The 22,861-nt window shown below is 42.3% G+C and overlaps 1 protein-coding gene across 1 annotated transcript in view; it reads right to left on the bottom strand.

Moving 5' to 3' along the window:
• Positions 1–634: 634 nt before the first annotated feature.
• The window catches only part of Rmnd5a (required for meiotic nuclear division 5 homolog A), a 39,506-nt gene continuing 17,279 nt past the window's right edge, over positions 635–22,861 (bottom strand). Inside the window, exons 3-9 of the mRNA XM_051203164.1 lie at positions 16,559–16,693; positions 15,180–15,280; positions 11,837–12,003; positions 10,965–11,130; positions 9,130–9,232; positions 6,521–6,675; positions 635–5,107 (exon numbers count right to left, since the gene is read on the bottom strand). Of these exons, the coding sequence (XP_051059121.1) occupies positions 5,044–5,107; positions 6,521–6,675; positions 9,130–9,232; positions 10,965–11,130; positions 11,837–12,003; positions 15,180–15,280; positions 16,559–16,693 (891 nt within the window). The 3' untranslated portion in view covers positions 635–5,043. The remainder of the gene's footprint in view (positions 5,108–6,520; positions 6,676–9,129; positions 9,233–10,964; positions 11,131–11,836; positions 12,004–15,179; positions 15,281–16,558; positions 16,694–22,861) is intronic.

Genomic DNA, 22,861 nt, shown 5'->3' with positions numbered 1-22,861 from the left:
GCAACGTTTAAGTCAACTAAAAAGTAGACTTTATTTAGGGCTTTTCCCTCAATGATCCTGTACTGTTGAGTTCTGTCAAAGTGAAGAGCAAACCTCAAGGGAGGAATTGCCTCCAGCAGACTGGCTGATAGGCGAGCTACTTGTGGTCATGGTTTTGTAGGACAACAGAAAAACAAGCTAAGGCAAACACCGAGGAAAAACAACATGGCGGCATGACTCCGCCCTGAGACCGTCCAACACGCAGGTTGCCTCTAGGGGCTCTTTCAAGCCATTTCACGAGATTTTCCCTTGGTAACAATCTCAATCTCTTCAAAAGCTAGAAAAAGGGACACAAGTAAATCTTGTTCTCTGACGGCCTTCGCTTCTTGCTGAGGCTAGACAATTGAGCCTCTCTTCTTACCCAGCAGGGCCGAGGTACCCCCCTCCCCCAGCAACCTGGGAACAGTCTGCTCTGCTCAAGCTCTAGCCCACTCCTGGTGGTGAGACCTGACAAGGACACTCTCTGTCCTACACATGCACACAGACACAGCTGACGGCGGGAGCTTTCTTCTCTCACAAGCAGCGGAACCGCCGCGCCACACCCCACCCGGCCTGGTCACCTGGAAAATTCACAGACTGGTTCCACAAAACACTGTTTAAATGTGCAATTCTTTAATCTTAAAAATATACACGGGAGAAGCCATGTGTTTTACATAGGAATACACACATTAACAAAGCATTTCTTATAGTTTTCCAAACTCTATTATATCAGTCCGAAATTTATAAATTAAATATATCAGAATTTTTAAGTTAAATGAAATCCCTGAAACTACTGGATATGTTAGACTTTTTTTCCCCAAAAAATCAAATGAGCAGAGAGCATCAGTATGATTTAAGTAAGGTTTATTGTTACCTTTATTGCCTATAATCTAGAAGATGCAATTTTATTGTGCCTTTGCAAACAGGATACATCTCTTAAAAAAACTGATCAAAAATTTCCATACATATAGCTCTATATGATAGATTACAGTGCAACACTATTCATAATTATAGAAACACTATAGAACCCAGGAGCATGGGGTAAGCCAAAGAACAGAATCCTGAGCCATCTGAGCAAGATGAGCCGATGAAGTCTTAGTGTAGGTTAGAAAAGAAGGTGAAGAAATGCATGCACGCTGCAGTCGTGAGTGACAGGGCCAACAGTAGCTGCTTGCTAGCTTCAGGGTTGGGGGTGGGGTGATGGTGAATTTCCACACATGCACTCACACTCACACTCCTGTTTCCTCACACTTCCCCGCCATCCCAGGGCACTAAATCCTACAGAACCCCACACCTGCCTGCCTGCGAGTGGCTTAAGACTGTTACTAAGAAAGTGTTTAAGTATCCACCCACACCATGGAGCAAAACACGTGTACAATCGAGTCTAGCTGCTTTTTGCCTCTTTGGAAATAAATGAAGCATATGCCTGCTATAGCTTAAAAACATCTTAAAAAATTTCTCTTGCTACATCTTGAAGTAAAATCAACAGTGGAAATTTCATCCTAAAGCTACCTGCCTCGTCCGCTACTAAAATACATTTGCCACTCTGTTTTTGGTATCTACTCAATTATAATTCAGTATGAAAAGTTCATGAAGCTTGTACCTGCTTATGGTGAACACGACAGTACCACACACAACCTGTCGGCTGCAGGCTAACAAAACACCGAGCTTTTATGTGGTCCTTGCTACGTGTTCCCTCTGTGTGTTCCCCAAGACCACGGTATTCTATTGTTACCAAGGGTAATGTACAGACAGTTCAATGGTGAAACGTATTTGGCTTGTCGTCACCATACACATCCTAGAGATGAACTGAACATTCCACATCTCCACACCTTCCCTGAAGATAACCTGAGTCGGCTGACTAACAGACTGACAGCCTATGAGAGGCTGGGCTGGGAAACCAGAGGGCTTGTGTCATGTACCAGCAGCTTGAATCGTGCAGATAAACCAAGAGCTCTTGGCTTTTGATATGCACTGTCCCAAAGACTGGCACCACCGAGGCGGAGAGAACACACGGCGTAAGAACATGGAGTGTGAGCCGCACAGCCTATGGGACTGGCTCCCTGGAGAGGATGATTGGGGGACCCTCATCCCCACATGATTTGGTGTGGGTTTAATGTCTCCTTACACATTAGCTGCTGTGGAAAAAGTACAACGAAAACTTGACTTCCTAACTTTCTTATTGTCAATTAAAAGTTCACACACTCACAAAATACATACTCTATGAATATGAGGTGGCTCTTCAATTTTTTTTTAAAAATAAAAGAGGCACCAATACCCGTTCATTTATGTATTAAAAGTCTAATTGTATAATCATCAATAAAACAGAAATGCATCTGTGATGATCACACAAAGGAGAAAAAGGTCAACGACAACCTTAGCCACTGTGGAGAGGCTCTGGCTACACTAGAATCTAAAGATTTGCTAGTAAGGTTTTATTGATTTAGCAGAGTCCCATGACAGCCTTTGTCCCTACCTAGAAAGCAAATGGCTCTCAAAGCAGCCATTCTGCAGCTGTTTCCAATGCCTGTTATCCACGTGACTGACCACCTTTGCCTCTAGCATCACCTTGTCTGATTCGGGGCTGAAGGAGACAGATGGCACCCTCCTGCAAGCGATGCCGCGCTTTCCCACCACTGTGGAGCACGTTCTAGAGTACAAGGATCCTATGTTGTACTTCAGCATCTTTGGTCAAGGTCTGGCGCCCTCAAACCCACCCCTGCTGCAGTCAGTCTCTCATATACAGCTAAAGAAAACCTCCACACCTAATTTCCACAGTAAATTGTCAGATCAAGTTTCTGGTTTTGGCCCTTGCCCTCCCTGCCCACTGCAACTATAAGACTTTACAGGGGCAGCTGTAAGGTCAAATACTTGCTAAAACTCATTCTTTTTAAAGTTTCATGAGCTTCACAAGATACTGCCAATGTGACTCCCAGCACCAGGAGGAACAGGCAGAGCCTCTCTCCTTACGATGGCCTGAGCCCATTGTGTGAAGTGTCTAGCTCCCAAAAGATTTGCCACCAGCCTCAAGAACATGTCTGTACCACACAAATTTTATGCAAAGTCTAAATGTCATGTAGATGTCTGAAGTTGGAAGGTAAGAATAAGTTATGGGGGAAAACCCTAAAATCTAAATTTGGTTTAGGAATATCAAAGTTATTAAAAAAAAAAAAATAAGCCTGACACTCTAGAATTTACTTCAAAGGAAAGATTATCTATAGTAAACGAGTTTACACCCTCCACAGGGTACTGCCTGGCACTGGTCTGTTCTTTCACTGCTTCGTGGGGCACAGAGGACTTCCCACGGCAACCCAACACTGAAGCACAGGCCCCATGAGGCAGGCTGAGTTTCAACAAAGCACGCACTCTGAGCTGGGCCAATCACGATCCTGGCTAACCTACGTGGCAAACGGTAGCCATCAACATGAAACTGACCACTCTCTCATGTCACAGGGCTTTTCTGCAGTATTATTCTCTCCCTTCACAGGCAAATGCCAGCTTTCCCAGGTAAACATCTCAGAAAAGGCCATGCAGGCTGGTACACACTGTGAACGCCAGCAATTTCTAATTAACGTAGCACCAAAGCTGTTATCCCCATTCCTTTAAACCAAGTCCATCTGTAGTTTAAAACTGGAAGAGTCACTTTTCTCTTTGCTTCTGTGTTTACAACTTTTTTTTTCATTTTCTCGTGAAAATATTCCTATGTTGACGTTCAGATCTATGTCATATGAAATATAGTTGTGAACTACTTGGTGATTTCCACACAGCACTCTTCTCAAGATGAAGTATTTCATGGGTTTAAGTCAGAATTATGTCCACAGAAGTCTTTTCCATGCAGTTCTTCATTCAGAGAATAACTCTTACACATGGCTCTTTCTGGGCAGTGCATTAAATGATGATACCTCACAAAAGAAAAGATCATTATCTGTAGCCATCTGATTAATATACAGGTTCACAGTCAACTCAATAAGACACTCTGCAGAAGAGAGGCATGAACAATATACTAACTCAACACACACCAGCAGTAATAGTGGTCCACGGTACACAACGTTACTAGCGTCTACCCTTAAGGACCGGAAGTGATGAGTCTGGCAACGTGCTTCTTCCCTCCCACATACACACGTTTGATGCTGGTGTGCGTATTTACATACACATGCACAACACCGTGTGTCATGATGACAAACTAATGTGATACCCAGCCAAGTCTTGGAGGCAGATTTCAAAGGACAGGGTGCTAAGACCGAGAGAGCATATACAGTAACACCCTAACTTCAGAATTCCATTTATTAAATACACTTTTAAAAAGCACCTCTTGGTAATAAAAGCAAAGAACCAGTAATATTTCTTTCATTTTCACATCAGCCTGTTAAATTCATGATGGGATTTTAAACAGGAAGCCTGCTTAGGGCTATAGACTATTCAGATGCAGGCAGGCTGACTTTGAAGCAAGAGCTGGAGCAGAGAAAAACATCAAAAAGCAACACAAATTTGAAATTTATCACAGCTTTCTTCCTTAAGCCAAAAAGAAAAACAAAACAAAAAAGCAAATTTGTTGTATAACCACAATTCAATCTGTCAAGCTACTATGAAGAATTTTCATTTAACTATGTATACATAACAAGAAAGTAAGTTGTTCCACAAACACACTCAAGCTTACAATTATCAAGAAAATGGCAGAAGTAAACGTGGGAAGAATATCAAACACATGTCAGGAAGGTCAACTTCTGTTTCTGCTTTTAAGTAAAAAAAAGAAAAGAAAAAAAATCACCATAGAGTAAGTACAAAAACCTGCACTGAATGACAACTGCTGGTGTATTTACTTGATCAGAAACGAAGACCAAGAGTGAAAAGCCCTATGTAACACCCATCTGGAGCTCTCCCTCGTGCACACTCGTGTGTCAGCAGCTTCTGGAACACAGCTTATAAACCCGGCAGTCCTTGGATAGCTGCAGTCAATGGATCGCTCTTGTCTCGAATGTACCCATAATTCAGTTTCACTTACAAATTGCAAACAAACTCATTTCTTCAGAAAAATATCTGTTTGGCATCTCCTGGACTCTGTTCCATTGGGCAATATGGACATTTTAATCTAAACACAAGACAGAAAGAATGAATCAGACAACGTCAGCACTGAGCACTCATTCCATCCCTACCGGGGCACATGTCTACAGGTGCAAGAGCACAGCGCTATGCTTACTCTGCCTGGAGGACCAGCTACGCTCTCTAACTGCTAGCCAGGCTATGGAGGTCACAGAAAACAACACCCCCAGTCACATCTTCACCCAAAAGCCGCTTCAATATTTAGTAACTGGTGACAATTGTTTTTCAGTAAAACAAAGACAATTTTCTGAAAACTGATCTTGAATTTCATTAGTAAATCTGATCTTAGCCCACCAAGGTTTACATTGTACCTTTCCCTAAATGAAAATTCATCTACTCAAGAACAGAAAATCTGTTGTGAACTGCCAAGCCTGCCCCACGAGCAGCCCACACACCCCTCCGTGACAAGAACACTGGCTCCAGTGAACCAGGTCACCGTGACCTGCACTGCCAGGGTTTCGGTGTGGTATGGGAAAGGGTAGACAGTCTCTTTCAATCAAGAGACCTCCCAGGAAAGGGTTTTCCACAATGGGGCCAGAGCCAACACCAGTGAAGACTCCCCTAACTGCCTGAGCTAGATTACCTGAGACTTTTTTTTAAAGGTGGGTTCATTAACTACACAAATTACCACTGTCTATGCACTTTGAACCATGATTACAAAAGTAGGAATTTATCACATGTGGATAACACATGCTGGCACTGTATTCATCAACAGGAAACTGACTAAATAATAGTATCTCCACTCTACAGAGTAGTCCATATGGGGGCGGGGGTGTGAAGGCAGGAAGCAGGTTGAAACAATTTCATATAGTTCACCACAGCCCCTCCAACTTGCTATGTAACTGAGGGTGATCTTGAACTCCAGGTCCTCCTGCCAGAATTATAAGCATGCACAACCATGCCATGCTATTCTGGTAACTGTACCAACAATAACACAGGGCTCTTTTGCAGCATAAACTCCTCAACTGAGGAAAGCAAATCACAGAAGGGAGAGGGTATATACACTTAAAAGCTTAAAAGCTTGGAGGGAGGGGATGCCCACCCAAAGAATTAAACTACATTTATAAATCTAATTACCAAATCCTTGAGCAGATTAAACTAACAAAAGAGGTTAGATGTTATCCACTTTTGACAAATAGTTAAGAAACTACTTTCTAAATCTAGTTATGGGCTGAGCACAGTGCTATACAACTTTAACGACAACACTTGGGAAGCAGGGACAGACAAATGTCTGAGTTTGACGCTGGCCTGATCTACAGATCAGCCAGGGCTACACAGAAAAACCTTGTCTCAAAGAATCAAGTAAGTAAAAGCATAATTCTAGTTTTATTCATTTATCCTTATTACATGTTATTGTTATACAAGACGGTTTATTTAACATTTAAGGAATCAAGACACTTACTTGCTACCATTAAACATTTTATTCAGGGCATCTCTTGATATAATATGACCACAAACCAATTTCATGGGTGGATTGTTATCTGTTGTTTGCTGACGAAGAATGGGGCAGGCAAATATAGAGTGGTACCAGCACTTCTTACCAAGGTCCACTTCGATCTGTTCAGAGAAGAAAAATGTAGAAAGGCTCGTGAAACCCTGAAAATTCTCCACACTCGTGAGAACATCTGTTTGGTTGATAGACTCTATAGGGGAACAGTCTCAAAGAAAGGGAAGTCTTAGGATTCAAAGTTGAGTTAAACTGGTCTGCAGAACTACACTACTATGTTGTAAACCAGATTTTGGGGTCTGAGGGAATCAAATACCATGTTTCAGAAGCTAATACCTTTTTTTTGGTGGTGCAGAGCAGCAAACTCATCGCTTAGACCACACTAAGCTACATCCCCAGCCTAAACACTTTGAACATTTATCAGAATTAATATATATATCAGTCAAAGGCAAACCACCACCAGACACCCTGACTGCCCTGTAGGCAACACTTGGTTAGGTGATGGGCACAGTCTAAATACAGTCCTCTCTGTGTGAACTTTAGGTCTGAGTTTTCCATGTCCTTTGTGTGAAGTGGTCCAGAGAAAGCCCGAAACAGGGAGGTACACCAAGTGTTGTCTTTCCCCCCTCCCTACCTTTTTTTTTTCTCCTTCCTTCCTTCCTTCCTTCCTTCCTTCCTTCCTTCCTTCCTTCCTTCCTTCCTTCCCTCCCAGTGGTGGGAATCCAATGTAGAGCTTTGCATGCAGCCAGGCAGCTTTAAGCTAGCACCTACCCTATCCCCCCCCCCTTTTTTTTTTCTATTAAGATAGAATCTCAGTAGTTGTCTAGGCAGGCCTTGAACTTGTGATGGCCCTGCTTCAGTCTTCCGAGTGCCTGGATATACAAGCTGGATATACACCAATACCTGCTTAAGCCAAATCTCAACAGGATCTTTTGTGATTTGTACTTTAAAGCTCATGGCATGGTATCATCATCATGTTTTTGTCACAAACGTATCTAATCATATAAAAGCTTGAAATGACACAGCAGAGCAGCTACTTCACCCCAGAACTCAGCACGTTGGTCCCTTCCTTCTCAATCTATTACAGCTATGGCTCTCCAAGGCCATTGCTGCCTGGTGGGGGGGGGGGGGGCACACACCTTTAATCCCAGCAGACACAGGGATTTGAGTGTGAGGCCAGCCTGATCTATTGTTCATGGAGTTCCATGCCAGCCAAGGATACACAGCAAGACACCCTCTCAAAAAATAAACAAAAATAAAACTGACCTATTAATAAGTTACTTAAGGAAAACTGACAAAGGGTAGGAGATGCAGTTTAGTATTCACAGGGATCTGAGTCCAAACTACACCACCATAAAAATGGTGGAAGAGACTTACAAACCCAGGAGGATCAGAGGAACCCTAAACCCGGCACATAGTAAGAGCATCTTTAAAGAAGGAAAAAAGAGGACAAAACCCAAAAGCACATCAAAGCAACCGAGAGGCAAGATTACCAGCCACCGCCTCCGTTGATCTCCTAGCCCAAGTGCACTGTCAGTTGGATCCTACTGACTGCTCTCCTTCAGTGTGCAATTTCAAAGATGCTCACAGTGTGCTCAGGAATGAAACTGCCAGAGCTGGGCGCCTGCTTACGGAACAGAGCCCTTTCATTTGCTCAGGCGGCAGCAGCAGAGTCCAGTGCTGCTTCTGTCCCGACCGCGTGGAGTACCGGGAGAGCACCTGAGTCTTAATCTCAAACCTTCAACAAGCCCTCAGGGTTGAGGACAGGCTTACAGCTGGAAGAACAAGGCAGCTGCAGACAAGATGTGTGCAGGTGGGCAAAAAAGAAGCCTACGTGCCAAACGCTCAAACTCCTCCAGGGTCTGGACATAACTGTGTCAGAAACGGTAACTGCAAATGAAAGCCTTAGTGTCTACTCTCAGGGTAATATATACAATAACTCTGTATATAATAACCCTCATGGCAGCCATAATGTGCCTGCCGCTTCTAGGCTCGGAGGCCGTAAAGACAAGGGGCCCCCTCTGTACAGATAAACAACTGCCCACAGTGAGCTCACTAGAAACCACTGTGTGCTAAGGAAGGCACAGCTCTCCCCGCTTTGGAGGTCTGCATCATTAGCTTGCATCCGAAACTTGAAGACAAAAATCTGGATACACACTTCTCCAGTGTTTCCAAATGGCACCACACCCCACATGTCTATTTTCTTGTCCTGTGGAGACAGAATCTCAATTATGAGGCCCTGGCTGTCTTGGAACTCACTATGTAGGCCAGGCTGGCCTCGAACTCAAAGATCTGCCGACCTCTGCTTCCTGAGTGCTGGGGAAGGTGTGCACCACCACTCTCTCGTGCCTATTTTAATTAGTTACTGATTTGTTTCCTTTTTAGAGTGGCGCTGTAATTCCCAACCTTATTTTTAACTCATGTTATGTGCATTAAAACAAATAAAAACAACCCCGTTGAATGGCCACAATAGTGTTTTCTGATTAAATGCCATGACTAGCACTTTTAACCCTTAAAATACCTATTTCTAATGGGGAGGGAAAACAAACTGTTATAGAACTCACAGGTAATTCGTCTTTCTGGTTCCAAACTCCAGTACACTGCCTCTGCTCAATCACAGCTTTGATGTTGATTAGTGCGGGCAGTGCCACACAACCTGCTGAGAAACTGAGGGGGACAGAGAAGCATCAGGGCCAGGCCAAGGGTGCCAACCGCAAAGCAGACCTGGCACCCGGTCCTCTCAAAGAGACCTGACCTGGTTTTCTCCCCGTCCTCCCGCTCCCAACCCTCAGCTATGTCTTCGGCAGTTACGACCCCTTTACAAACAAAACACAGGACCCTAATGCTGCTACATAAGCTTAGCCAGTATGGGAGAAATAGGAAAAGACAAACAGAGCAAACATTAAAAAGACAATTTTCTGAAAAGACGCCCTATCAGGAGGGAGGCAGCTCGGGCACTTGGTGCTGAAAGGGAGAAGCCATCTTTAGGAGAACCCATGGGTTCAAAGGAGGCTGAGGAAAGCAGCACTAAGAGCTCGTGTGCCTCCAACCAGGGTGGGTGGTCCTTCACATTCAAAGGGGAAGACTAAGGTTATGTGAACTAACCCTTCCAAAGTTTCTCCTCCAGTTTACAATGAAAAACACCTACAATCTCATCAGAAAAGCCTTTACAAGGCCATACCCAAAATTTCAAGGTTAGCCTAAATTTTATGTCAAAGATACATATATTTTGCATCACTTGCTTCCTTAGCTTCCTTCAATTACTTGGAAAATCGCTGTCAAACCCACAATGTAACTGTGGTTTTGGTTCTGTGGATTACATCACTTAATGTTAGAAAGTAAAATGAACTCATTTATTGAAAATCACAATAAACATACTACATTGGAGTGTTTGTTGAAAATTATTCCAAGTAAAAACCTGTAGCAGGCTCTCTTCTGGGCCAGCAATCAGCTCCCAAATCATGACATGGAGACTTATTATTAGTTATGAGTGCTCAGCCTCAGCTTATGCTTGCCCCGCTCCCTCTAGTAACTCACTTTTACGGCTTCTCTGTATTTACACTTCGCCGTGGGCTTTTTGCCATTCTTTCACTCTGTAGGTCCTATTCTTACTGCTTCCTGTGTCTGGCTGCCTGGCAGCTGCTGCCCAGCATCTCCCTCATCCTCCAGTCCCTCTCAGGCCCAGACTCCTCCTCCTATTTAGCTTCTGCCCAACTGCTTACTCCTCTACTGCCTAGCTATGGGCTGTTCAGCTTTTTATCATGTCAACCAGGTGCCTTAGGCATGCAAGGCAAAACAAATGTGATACATCTTTACCTGGTTAACTAATGCAGCATAAACAAATGTAACACACCTTTACATAGTTAAAGTAATATCCCACAACAAAAATGATATTCCGTAACAAGACAAATCATAACTCAATACACAGGTTCTTTGTCTCAAGCATCACCCTGGGGCATGAAACTAAGTTCTTTATGCAAATGCTCTATTGTGTCACCCAGAACACTAAAAAGACATAAACCCAAATGTCAGCTTAAAGCAAGTATTTACTGCCTACCCAAGGCGCTGCAAGCTCAACAAGCATTTCCTAGGCAGCCAGAATGGTAATGGGGAGCATGTCGAGTATCTGCAGAGGCTGGAGTCAGTCCCCCACAGCAAAGGCCTTCATCTGTGCACAGGTCAGCAGTGGAGGGGGGGGGGATTGGACTCCCCGGGTCCCAGACCACACTTGGAGAGCAGCTGTCTAAAACTGTCACTGTCAACTATGGCAAACACTTAAAGTACCCACTCTATACTTCTCCAGAAAGACAACACAATCTAGTGGCTTAATCATGAACAGCAACAAGAAAAGGCGCCCAATACAGTGCCCATTTCAGAGCAAATGGGGTCATTACTGCACCTGACACTGAGAGGTGACTCCACGGAGAGCCCCAGAAGGGCACACGCGTCCCGTGTAAAGATGTCACAGATGTCAGCCCACTGGTTTGCATCAAGCAGGTGAACATATGGTGAGTTCTCAATCCCTTGTCTCAGGTACACGAGGCTTCCCATCAACACCTGAATGTCTAAAAGAAAGCACCAGCAAATGCAGGTGTGCAGTCAGGTCTGAAGCAGCATTGACTTGTGAACAAAGGTGAGAAATCGAAGGACATCTCCATCCCATGAAAGATATCCTAAAAGAATGTAAACATTCCAGTCGCTAAGCTTCCCTGTGCGTCCCTCGCCCTAAACTGAGGACACCGCATGGAAGACAATGAGAAAGGTAAGCACTGAAATACTGAACTTGGAATTTCTCGTCTCTAAGTGTCACGTGTGTTTGGGGAAGAAGTGGCCACACTCACCACACAGCCATGTGGTGATGCAAGAGTGATGCAAGGGGCTTGCACACTTTGGTCTGGTCAGTGGCCTTTACAGTCAGGAATCCCTAGCTCTGAGTGTCTGCGGCTTCAATGCTGCCCTGTCTAGTGTCAGTGAGCAGTGTTTCTATGACCCGTTATCCCAACTGTATTCTTAGCAAATGTGTATGACAGACACATGTAGTGGCTCCTGCCTCCTTCCACACACTGAAATTCTAAAAAACCTCTGACTCAAGCCATGCTGGTGGTGCTCATCTGTATTCCCAGCATTCTGGAGGCTAGCACAGGAGGATCACACGTTTGAGACCAGCCTGGACTACACAAAGACACTGTCTCAATTCCCTGTACATCCCCTACCCTGCCCAGGCTCCCTCCCCAAAGTAAAAGGAAAACAGCTGTCTGACTCCAGACTCACCTTTTTGATGATTTAGGGCAAATGGCTGGAAATTTTTCGCATACTGTAAGGCTTCCCGCTGATTGGTAGTTCCACCCATTAACAAGCTAATAAAGTACAGTCGGTGTAGCTTAAATTCTAAGGAGCTGTTCTGGGCTATGAGCATTTCTCGGTTTGATACTGCCCACCTAAAGCAAGAGAGAAAGGTTTTAAGAGTAATCAAGGGCATGAGCAAAGGGTTTGAAAAACTGGCTGACATCTAGCATGTGAAAAGGGGGGCTGGTCTGCCATCTTGTGGGAAGCTGTAGTAACATCAACCATTAGAAGATGCAAACTAAAGGAAAACATACTAAGTTAGAGAACAATTACTTCTTTAATGAGGTTTTATAGGAAGAAGAGCCCTGGTATGAAGAGGGCCACACTCTGGAGTGTGAGTCTTGGGATTCACACATAGATTACTTAGAGCTATCCTTCTTCCTATTAAACCAGCCTATCTGCAAATGAATCAAAACTCTTCAGGGGAACCTCTTTTTAAATTAAATTCTCCCATTTATCTCTGCATTCATTCCTTGCTGGGGGGCACTCACATCCTGACCTTCATGTGGAGTCATGAAATCATGTCTTTCCTTCTTCCATGGTGAATAGAGGGCACTGAATCAGGTAAGGCTTGGTGCAAGTGCCTTTACCTCACTCAGAATTAAAAACTAGCTGTGGATACAGCTTAGTGAGACATGCCTGTTTAATGCATACTGTAGGGCCCTGGGTTAAGCCCCAGCATTACAACAACAACAAAACAAAAACATGCAAAACAAACAAAACCAGCAAACATATTTCTCAAGGTGCTTGCTGTCTTTTTAAGATTCATTTTTTCCTATGCATGTGTTTTGTCCTTGTGTATGTATGTGTATGCACGGTGTGCATGTCAGGTGCCCTTGAAGGCCAGAAGAGGGCACTGGATCTCCTGAAACAGGAGGCACAGACTGTTCTGATCTGCCATGTGGGTGCTGGAAAGTAAGCCCGGGTCTTCTGGAAAAGTAACCACTGCACCCCAGTACTTTCAGTCTCATTAGGAAGGAAAGAAAACAGCACATAATCACACTGTATGTACACGTCAAAAAGATTTGTATAGCTACAGGTCACTGACGGAAGAAAACAGCACATATACACACTGTATGTACACGTCACTGACGGAAGAAAACAGCACATACACACTGTATGTACACGTCACTGACGGAAAGAACAACACTCTGCTCTGGAACTCGGAGGTATCACGAGTGAGCAGACGACAGCGGCACAAGCAGGCACTGGCTCAGTGAACTAGGACTAAAAACAGAAATGTACCTCAGGTCGGCTGTCAAAACCACAGCTAACAAACGTGGTAAGAAGCTTTGTGTCCCTAAGGGTTCAACTCTAAAAGCTATTTTTTTTAGGATAATTGATGTTGACCCTAAACTCAAATATAAAGGTTTCATATAAAATAAAGACTTAACAATGTAATTTTATCTGTTTGTGTTTCAAGACAGAGTTTTCTGTGTACAGAGCTCAGGCTGGCCTAGAACTCACAGGCATCCACTTGCCTGTCAATGTAATGCTTGTGACTATACAACTTTTCTACAACAATCTCCCGCACTGACTCCATGCCCATGGAGCTCACATTAATCACCTTCTCTCAAAGCCACACAGCTTCTAAAAGCACGCTTCTTTTCTTCTTAGGAGGGTTTTTTAAGAAAGAAAACTGTTTGTCCTAAATCCACAAAACTAAAGTCAGATTCCAATGGTCTCAAATCTATCAAGGTAATATTCTTTCTGATGCTTTAGCAAAGCAACCAGCTGGCTTTAATGGAAACAGTTTCCAACCACTTAGCATTCCCTTCTCCAAAAGAAAAGTGGAGATGGCTTCTAACGCTGAAGGAGTTCAACCACTCAGCGCAGTCAGTCAGCAATTAATACAAGTTAGAGCACCTAAAACACAACTTGAAGAACAACCCACTACGTATCCTGAGCACTACAGAACTGGGAAGCTCAGCATACTTCTGTACCTGGGCTCCTTCTCACTTCTTCATCTTAGATGTTAACTTTGTAAATAAGGTTACAGATACTTAAACTTATCGCCTAGGTGTGTCACAATCTAAAACCAACCCAAAACCCCACAAAACAAGCCAAAAAATATCCTAGCACCTGGGATATCAAGAGTCAGAAAATTCACAAGTTCAAGGCCAGCCATGGCTATGAATAATAACACCCTCTCTAAAAACCAAACTAAAAATAGTCCTCATACACACTATACAAAGGTAAAACACACCTTACATAGACACACAGTGAGAAAAACTCAGTTCTAAACAGACCACTTACATTTTATTTTACATTTTTAATTTTTATACAGAAATCATAAAACACACACACATAAACACTGGATCTGTTCATCTGGGCTAGTTCTAGAAATAGGCAAATTTTTTAAAAACTGATCAAATATAGAAAACTATGCAGCAACCTCCATCTGAAACTCAAAAATATAGTCACCTGTTTTAATAATTAAGACACCACATGGATTATTATCATTATAATTATCAGCATCATCATCATCGTTGTTGTTGTTGTTATTGGTTTTTTTCAAGACAGGGTTTCTCTGTGTAGCTGTGAACCCTGTCCTGAAACTCACTCTGTAGACCAGGCTGGTCCCGAACTCACAGGGACCTCCTGCCTCTGCCTCCTGAGTGCTGGCACTAAAGGTGTACGATGCCACTGCCCAGCTCACCACATGGATTATTCCCAACCATTAATACTGATTTCAGATCTTCCAAGTTTGAAAATAGTAGGACTCTACTTGGATTAACTTGTTCTTTGAACTTCATTTTATGTTATTTATTATAAATATCCTGATAATCTTCACATTAACAATTTTAACATGGGACAAATGACTTTTTCTGCCTTTCTCAGCACCCTACCACAGACACATCTGTGCTCTGCTCCAGAGTATCACTTAGTTCTCATAACCAACCAAATCGCCTCTCAGAATGACAGCACAGCACCCAAGTAGATTGTGGAAGCTCAAATATCACATAGAAATTGTCTAAACAATGGTGCTTCAGTTATAATGCTGGTCTACTCAAAGTAGTGTTCCAGCATAGATAAGGAAACCCTTCTCTTCTGGGAACATGAGCCACTGTTAACTTAAGCAGGCTGCCCAGGTTCTCATATTATATAGTCCATATTTCACTTGGCTAAAAGAAACCCAAGTGTTCTTTCTTGAGTCCTGTGAAGCCTACCCTAGGTAAAACAAACCTATCTAAATATGCCTCGTGTGTTTTACAAATATTTTCTTACAGAGTTCCCCTCACAGGACCTAAAAGAAAGAATAACTTACTCAAGAGCAGGTCTCAGAACTCTGACTTTTAATGCTTCTAATATTCGATTCAACTCCACGAATGGCTCTTTCTGACTTGGGTCCACAGACAATCCAGATTCCTGGAAGGAAAAGAAAAATAGAAAAAAAAAAAAAAACAAAAAACTTGTTAGTATATTTTCAACAGAAAAGGCTGGTCTAGATTATAAAACACAGGGCTGTCAAAGCGAATTGCCTTTTAGCATCTACGTCTGCAGCAGAAGCTGCTCCATCACGACGCTTGTGTCAAATCTGAGCTGAGCACATGACAGCTGTATGTGGGTCTGCACACTCAGGCCAGTAAACTGTAAGCACACAGGCTCTCCTGGGATGCAGTGTGCAGCTGGAGGTCCCACCACAAGGGAGGAGGAAACACTGGAAAGTACAGAGCTACAAGGACTAATAACTTCATAGGATAGATGCCAGGAACTTCTCTTCCTACCCCTCTTTCCTGTACAGGAAAAGCAAACTTTTTGTGAAGCTGTTGTCTTAAGGTTGTTACTTGAAAACAAATAATCTTCAATGATATAATTTACTGTGAGATTTGTATGGACACTGACACCTCAAAAGGTACAAAGACTCAAGTACCATTTATTCCAACTGTTTCAAACAGAAAAGGTTTAGATTGTAGGCTAAAGATTCGCTTTAAATTATTTTATCTTCTGAGTTCTTCATTTTTAAACAAAAAATGCAACAGAATGGAGTTTGAGAAGATGAGTAAGGGACTGAATCCCCAGTTCCTCCACGAAAGCTCCTAGAATGGCCCTGGGCACTTGATTCTCCAAACCTCACACTTCTCATGTGCAACAGCAACAACAGCTGCTACTTCACAGCAGAACAGAAAGGGTGTGACTTGGAGGAAACACACACAGCAGATGACTTCAATAGTCACCTGAAGTCAATTTTTAGTTTGGAATGTATTTGACCCAGTCTTACTAGATCAAAAAACAAACCAATATTTTTGTGTCATTCCTCTTTTATGTTAACATTTCCTATCAAAAGAGGAAATAGGAGTGGAGTAAATAGTTCATACCCATAACTGCAGCACTGGGAAGGCTGAAATGGGGGGGGGGGGTCAAAGACAGCCTGGGCCACATAGGAAAATAGTATCACTGTTGATACTTTGACTCATGACCAGGAACCAACCTATCAGATTCAGAATAAGGAAAAAACAACTCAGATACTAAGCTTTAAGAGTGCAATTTCTTAAGGAAAGAGCAATTCAGATATTAAATTACAGCACCATAATTTCTAAGAACTTGCATCTGCAGTTTGAGGTAAACACGAGTCTCATCTGCAGACATGCGAGCGCCACAGCATGGCCCTGCTCGCTGTCCCTATGCTCTGTTGCGTGTGGTTACCTGGCAGAGCTCTTCAGCTACATCCAGCATCCCTTGTCGGAAGAAGTGCTCCACCATCACCTCGTTGAGAAGCCGCTGGCTGTCTGCCTGCCAGCAGCCATCTATTCCCACACTGCTAATGTCAGAGTCAAAATTCTGCAAGGAAAACAGCAAAGAATCATGGACAGAGGACTTTCTTTTTCCACCCCACCTAACAAAGGGCTACACCTTACTTTGCTACCAGTAAGTGGCTAATCCAACTAATTCATCTATACAATCATAGGCAGGAATTTTCATATCTTTTAACTCTGTTCACTCTTGGGGATTACTGCTGAAATAATCACATATATTAAAAAATAACATGAGAAGCACTTTGGGGAAATGTATAAATTAAACACTGATTTCTGTGAAAAGAAAATCAATAAACTAATTTCTGGGCATTATACTATAGCAATATTTTCAGAAGCATGCTATAGTAATCTGTTAAAGTATGCCCAATACAGCACTATCTGTAACGCAAAGGACAGAAGCACACATATAACACATCTCCATCAACAAAGGACTCGAAATAAACCATGCTATCTATAGCCCAACAACTGCAGTTCTGAGTCTGGGAGAAAGGAGATGGAAGGCCAGGTGGGAAAAAGGGCAGTTTACATATTACTGGGCCTACACTTGAGCTATGGATACATAGTTCTGACCCCACGGAGCACACTGTAGACTTTGAAAACCGAAGGGGGGGGGCACTGGATCTGCTGTCTGCATGGTGACAGGCAGCACAAATTCCTATGGGAACCGGGTACACATCAACTGGTACAGGAGAGGAAGGGACAAGCACCAGGGTCAATAGGTCAAACGCTGAAGCCCAAGACTTCCAAGCTATCATCACAAAAATATTTCCAAGACAAGGGCAAACACTCTTTAAATGTTTGTTTGTCTGTCTGTTTTTTATTGCATGCATGTGTGAAGGGAAAAGGGAAACAGTTACTATGGGAGGCAGAAAACAACTTGTTCTCTTCTTCACCACAAGAGTCCTAAAGATAGAACTCACAGGCTGAACCCCACCCATCTCAGGCCACTGGAGTCAAACACTCTTGAAACATCAAGGATACACATAGTAAAGAGTCAGAAGACACAGTGACCAAAATAAACGCACTACAGACACAAAAAAGCAGGTACAAAGTAGCAGTGTAAGATGCCAGCACATAGAAATATTAGCTAGTTTGAACAACAGAAAAACAAGACTCTAAACAAAACACAAAGGAGCAGAGCATCAACAACTGGGAAAATAACAAAGGACTTAGAATGTGCCATCAGAAAAATCAAAGGATGGAAAAAAGAACTACCAAAGAAATACGCTCACATACAAGAAGAGGGGGAACTCCAAAAAAGGACAAGTTCAAAGAAATTCTACTGAGAATATTAAAACACTAAAATCTAAATAAAACAAAAATAAGCCAAGAAAAAAGGCCTGTTAGGCTAAAGAGATGGTTCAGCGGGACTAAGACCCATTCATGTCCCAAGCACCCATGTAAAGCTGGATACAGTAACCAGAGCTAAGGCAAGATGGGCAGCAGAGGCAGGAGAATCCCCAGGACTGCATAGGCCAAGCTAGACACACAGCAGGAACAAGAGACCCTGTCTCAAATCAGGTCAAAGACCAGAACAGCTGCGGCTGCCATGCCCCTGTGTGTGTGTGTGCATGCGCCTGTGTGGTGTGCATGTGTGGATGCGCCTATGTGTGTGTGTGTATGTGTGTATGCGCACAGACTTAGAGGATAAATGGCTTGTTACTTCCAGAGGGACTATGATTTCAATAATTATAATTTCTCAACAGAAACTATGGAGTTAAAGGGATATTTTCCTAGTAGCAAAAGAAAAAGTCAGTATTCCCAGAATTATATATCCAGTAAAAATATCCTTAGGAAAGGAAGAAGTAGTAAGCATTCTCAAAGAATTGTTAAGAGTAAAGAAAGAACAAATCTTTATCATGTTCAAAGTTTTCTGTCTAGTTCATTTTTGCCCTTTGCCTTATATAGGTATTATACTTTAATAAGTCCTACCATTTATTGTTTAAAAACTACACAGATCAATGAGACAAGATCATCTGGTGAAATTACAATTCTAGGCAACTAGCCTAATCAACAGGATACTAGTTTTAGAATATAAAATAGACTAAGTAACCTGCAATCACAATGCAAACAACTTACTATTTACAATGACCAATAGAGTGCTCCTCTCCAGAACTGAGCACATTTTCCCACAGTGATCTCTCCTGTTTTAGTAGTTCATGTAGGAGCCCAAGTAAATACATCAAAATATGGAATCACTCAGGCAAAATGAAAGCCAAAGAAACTCAGTTGTTACTATGTCTTAATTTTAATATAATACTTTTTCTTCATTTTCAATCTTTATTTACTCTTTGACAATTTCATACATGTATGTAATATATTTTATCATATACATTCCCCATTTGCCTTGTTTTATTGCTACTTCTAGACTACTTCTTCTCCTAATAAGTACCCTCCTAATTCATGTCTTTTTTTTTTTTTCTTAATAACTCAGGAGTTAAACTGGGGGTTACTTGCATAAACACAACTGTGGGTTATTTACTGGAGTATGGGTAATTTAACAGTAAAGAAAAGCAGACATTAGCAGCCAAAAGCCCCTCAGCCTGCCCGGGGTCTCAGCCTGCCCGGGGTCTCAGGAGTCCTCCCTCACTGTTGTTTTCTAATAGGATCTCTTATACTAGAACTTAACCTAACCAGTGGAAAAAACATAAATAATTTAAATGCTAAAATAATATACACATGAACTTATCAATAAACCACCATCACCCATAAAGTTAGAGTTTTACTTCTGCTTATCAGAGAGCCTATCTCTGACATTTTAAAAAAGTCATTTGTATTTTGTGTGCTGTCTATAATAACCAAAACACAAGAGTGCTGGCATTTTGCTCTTCTTCTGAACTCAACTAGAAACCCAAAGAATAATGGGGCTATTTTACTGCTCCAGAGGCCATTCAAATGAATAAAATAATGAGTATCTAATGATGTAATTTACTGCAAACTCGGGAATATGCCTAGCATTCTCCACATGCTTAAGCTTATGTAACAATCAACCACTTAGAGTTATACCCATCACTGATCTGTGAACAAACACAGTCCCCAGGGTGGTAATAACTCATCTAATAATTACTTCTCAATCTTACCTCCTATAAATTTGTTACCAGGCATTTAATTCCCCATGAAAGAAAGAAAACCACGATGGAAAATAAATATGCTTTCAAAGATATTTTTACTTGTTGATATGTATTAATCAATTTTCTTGTTTTTAGAAACAGGGTGTCATGTAGCCCAGGCTGGCTTCCAACACACTATGTAATAAATAATAAAGGCTGACCTTGAATTCATGACCTCCTGGCTTCCTCACAGTGCAGACTACATTATACAGGCACCATGACTAACATACTGTCAGAATTTTAGTAGTCACTGGTCCTCTCCTGCTGACAGACTACACTTCCCGCTTTTCTTGAGGACTACAGAAGGGATTTCTGCCCGTATGAATGACCATCCCATCCTCCTCTGTAGGTATTTTGACCATTCACACATGCGGGCAATGAAGATGCCATTTGCCGTGAATAAACATGGTCCTGCCCAAAGTCAGACCAAGCCTCTTTCCACCTTCTCTCTTACAGCTGCCTTTAATAAAATAATCAACAGTTATCACCAACAGTTTGCTCACATAATAAAATTATTTGGATAATTAATTTCTTGGAGATACATACTAAAAATAAATGCTAATTACTGAGAAAACTTTAAAACACAACAGCCCTACAGTAGAACGTCTTTAGTCACACTGAAGCTTTGTAACCGCTGCTGTCCTGGACAATGCAAGCTTCGGAGCTCCCTTCTATCACCCTGACTTGTCACTTGTTTATGTCCTACTTGGATATAATCACTAATAAAGGACGAGGAAGAGGTGCAGATTCTCACTCTGTTGCATCAGAGCTGGCACTCCCTCCAGCTTGTTACTAGGTGACCAAACACTCACTTGGCTATCCAGGAAATCAGCAACGCTATAAACCAGCAGGAACACCTGTCTATAGTTAGCACTATTAGCATCATCTACCTTACTCTTTACTTTCGTATTCTTAAAACAATGAAAACAGCCTATATGTAGCACCTGGGAAGCTAAGACCAGAGGGTCCTGAGTCACAGTCAGCATGAGTTTCACAGCAAGACCCTGTGTAAAGTAAAAATCATACAATATGTCAGGCATGGTGGTACACACCTTTAATCCCAGCACAAAGTGAGAACCAGGCCTACACAGAAAACCCCTGTCTTGAAAAACAATCAATAAAGCAAAGAGAAGCCAGACATGAAGTTCTTACTGGGAGAAAGGATTCAAACAAGGACCAAAAAAGAAAAAGTACATGTTCAAGGGTGTGTCCATCTGTGCAGAATGCAATAAAGCAGGAAAAAGAAACACACAACACATTAAGTCTGGAGACTGAAGGGTGAGGGAGCACACAAGCATCAGGAGACCTGTGCTGTCTCTTTGGACGGCTCATCAACTTAAAGACCAGTTTTCACTGCTCACCAGATACATCCATAAATCATAGTTACTAGCAGTTCATGCTAAAAACAGTACTGCTTTAATCCCCAAGTGTCAACTCTCAGTGTTACTTTTAAGCTCCCCATCTACTTTGAAGAAAACTTGGTTTATGACCCCAACAATCGTTGCACTGTAAGTCACTGCTGCTGGGTTAGAAAGAGCAGACTCCAAAGGACTCTCAACAGAGGAAACAGACCTGGACTGGGAGGAGATAGCTACTTCACACTCAACTCAAAGGTTACTCTGAGAGGAATATGGAAGGAAGCAAACCCTCCAACTGATGACACAGACTGAGGAAAATCGTGGCCATCCTATGGTCACATGTGAAGAGATGCTCCACCTCAAAAGATAAGAAAAGTAAAGTAAGACCAAACAAGATTTCACACCCATCTGGTTAACCTTTTAAAATCTGGCAATTGCAAATGTAGTGAGAAATGAGGGAACAGAACTGTCAAACACGCTGGGCAAGTTTGTAAACTGGTATAATCCCCTTAGGGGGAAATCTGGCAATACCCTGTTGCTGATGATCAGGTGCAGGACCGATGAGGAGATAACCCTGTACTTAGGCATACACTAGACAGCAGTGTTTTTCACAAGCTATGGCTGGGAAGTGAACTCAGTAAGTAGTTCAGCAAAATCAGTGGCATAGGTGGGCCTCTAGGTGCCACCACCGTCTTCCCTGACATCCTATTTCAATAGGCACACTCACACCTCTGCTTTGGTTTTCAAAGTGAAGTGAAAGGTGAACAGTCACACTAGGAAGCGTTTACTTCATGAGCAAAGGGCATACTAAGCCACATCACATATGCAGCTCTTAAAGGATAAGCATGATCCAAACCTCCTGTCTGCCATACCCCTCCCTATTCAAGGGACCACATGTTCCAATCTGCTGCTCCACTGTCTCCTTATTAGAACACAACAGAGAAATGACTGTGGTTTTATTCTCCCAAAGAATCTACAAGGAGAGAGATGCCTGTGCACTAAAGATCACTTCTCCCAAGGAATTCCAGTAGAGAAGTTTTAACCTTAGCCCTCTGTGGCTCTAACATAAACCTCAGTTTTCACACTCATGCTCAGGATGGCAATTGCTGGGTTGAACAGTTGTTTAGGACAATGTAAATAACATACATGAAATGTTCCACCAGTATTCACCCAACAATAAATAACCAACATGCAACAGGTGAATCTGAGTCAGTCCTTGTCACCAATTCTGATGCCACATTTAAAATACCTTTCCTTAGAAAACACAAATTTTTAAAGTTTTATTGTTGTTGTGTGTTTGTCTATATGATGTGTTTTGTAGAAACAGACTTGTGAGTGCCATGGCACATATATGGAGAATCCAGGGGTCAAATTCAGGTTGCCAGGGTACTTTGTACATTTATCTGCTGAGCAATAAGAAAATATAAACAGCCATATAAAAAAACAACAAAATCCTTAATTTAAAAATCACTTAAACTGGGTGTGGTAGCAAATTTGTCTAATCTCAGACGGACCCTGAGGGTTCAAGGCCAGTTTAGGCTACACAGCTGAGACTGTTTATCTTAAAATAATTCTAACATACATACACTCCCCACTTAAATCCAATTACATCCTAGATTCATTTGTTCAATTTTCTGTTTAGGCCTTTTGTGCTTCTTGGCCTAATTTGCCACGGGGGCTTAGACCAAGCCCAGTATTTCACCTTCCATCTTCCTAATCAGGTGA

The sequence above is a fragment of the Phodopus roborovskii genome, unplaced genomic scaffold, assembly GCF_943737965.1.
Source record: "Phodopus roborovskii unplaced genomic scaffold, PHOROB, whole genome shotgun sequence".
NCBI lineage: Eukaryota > Metazoa > Chordata > Mammalia > Rodentia > Cricetidae > Phodopus > Phodopus roborovskii.
The sequence above is the reverse complement of the archived record's forward strand: the minus strand, read 5'-3'. Positions and strand labels throughout refer to the sequence as shown.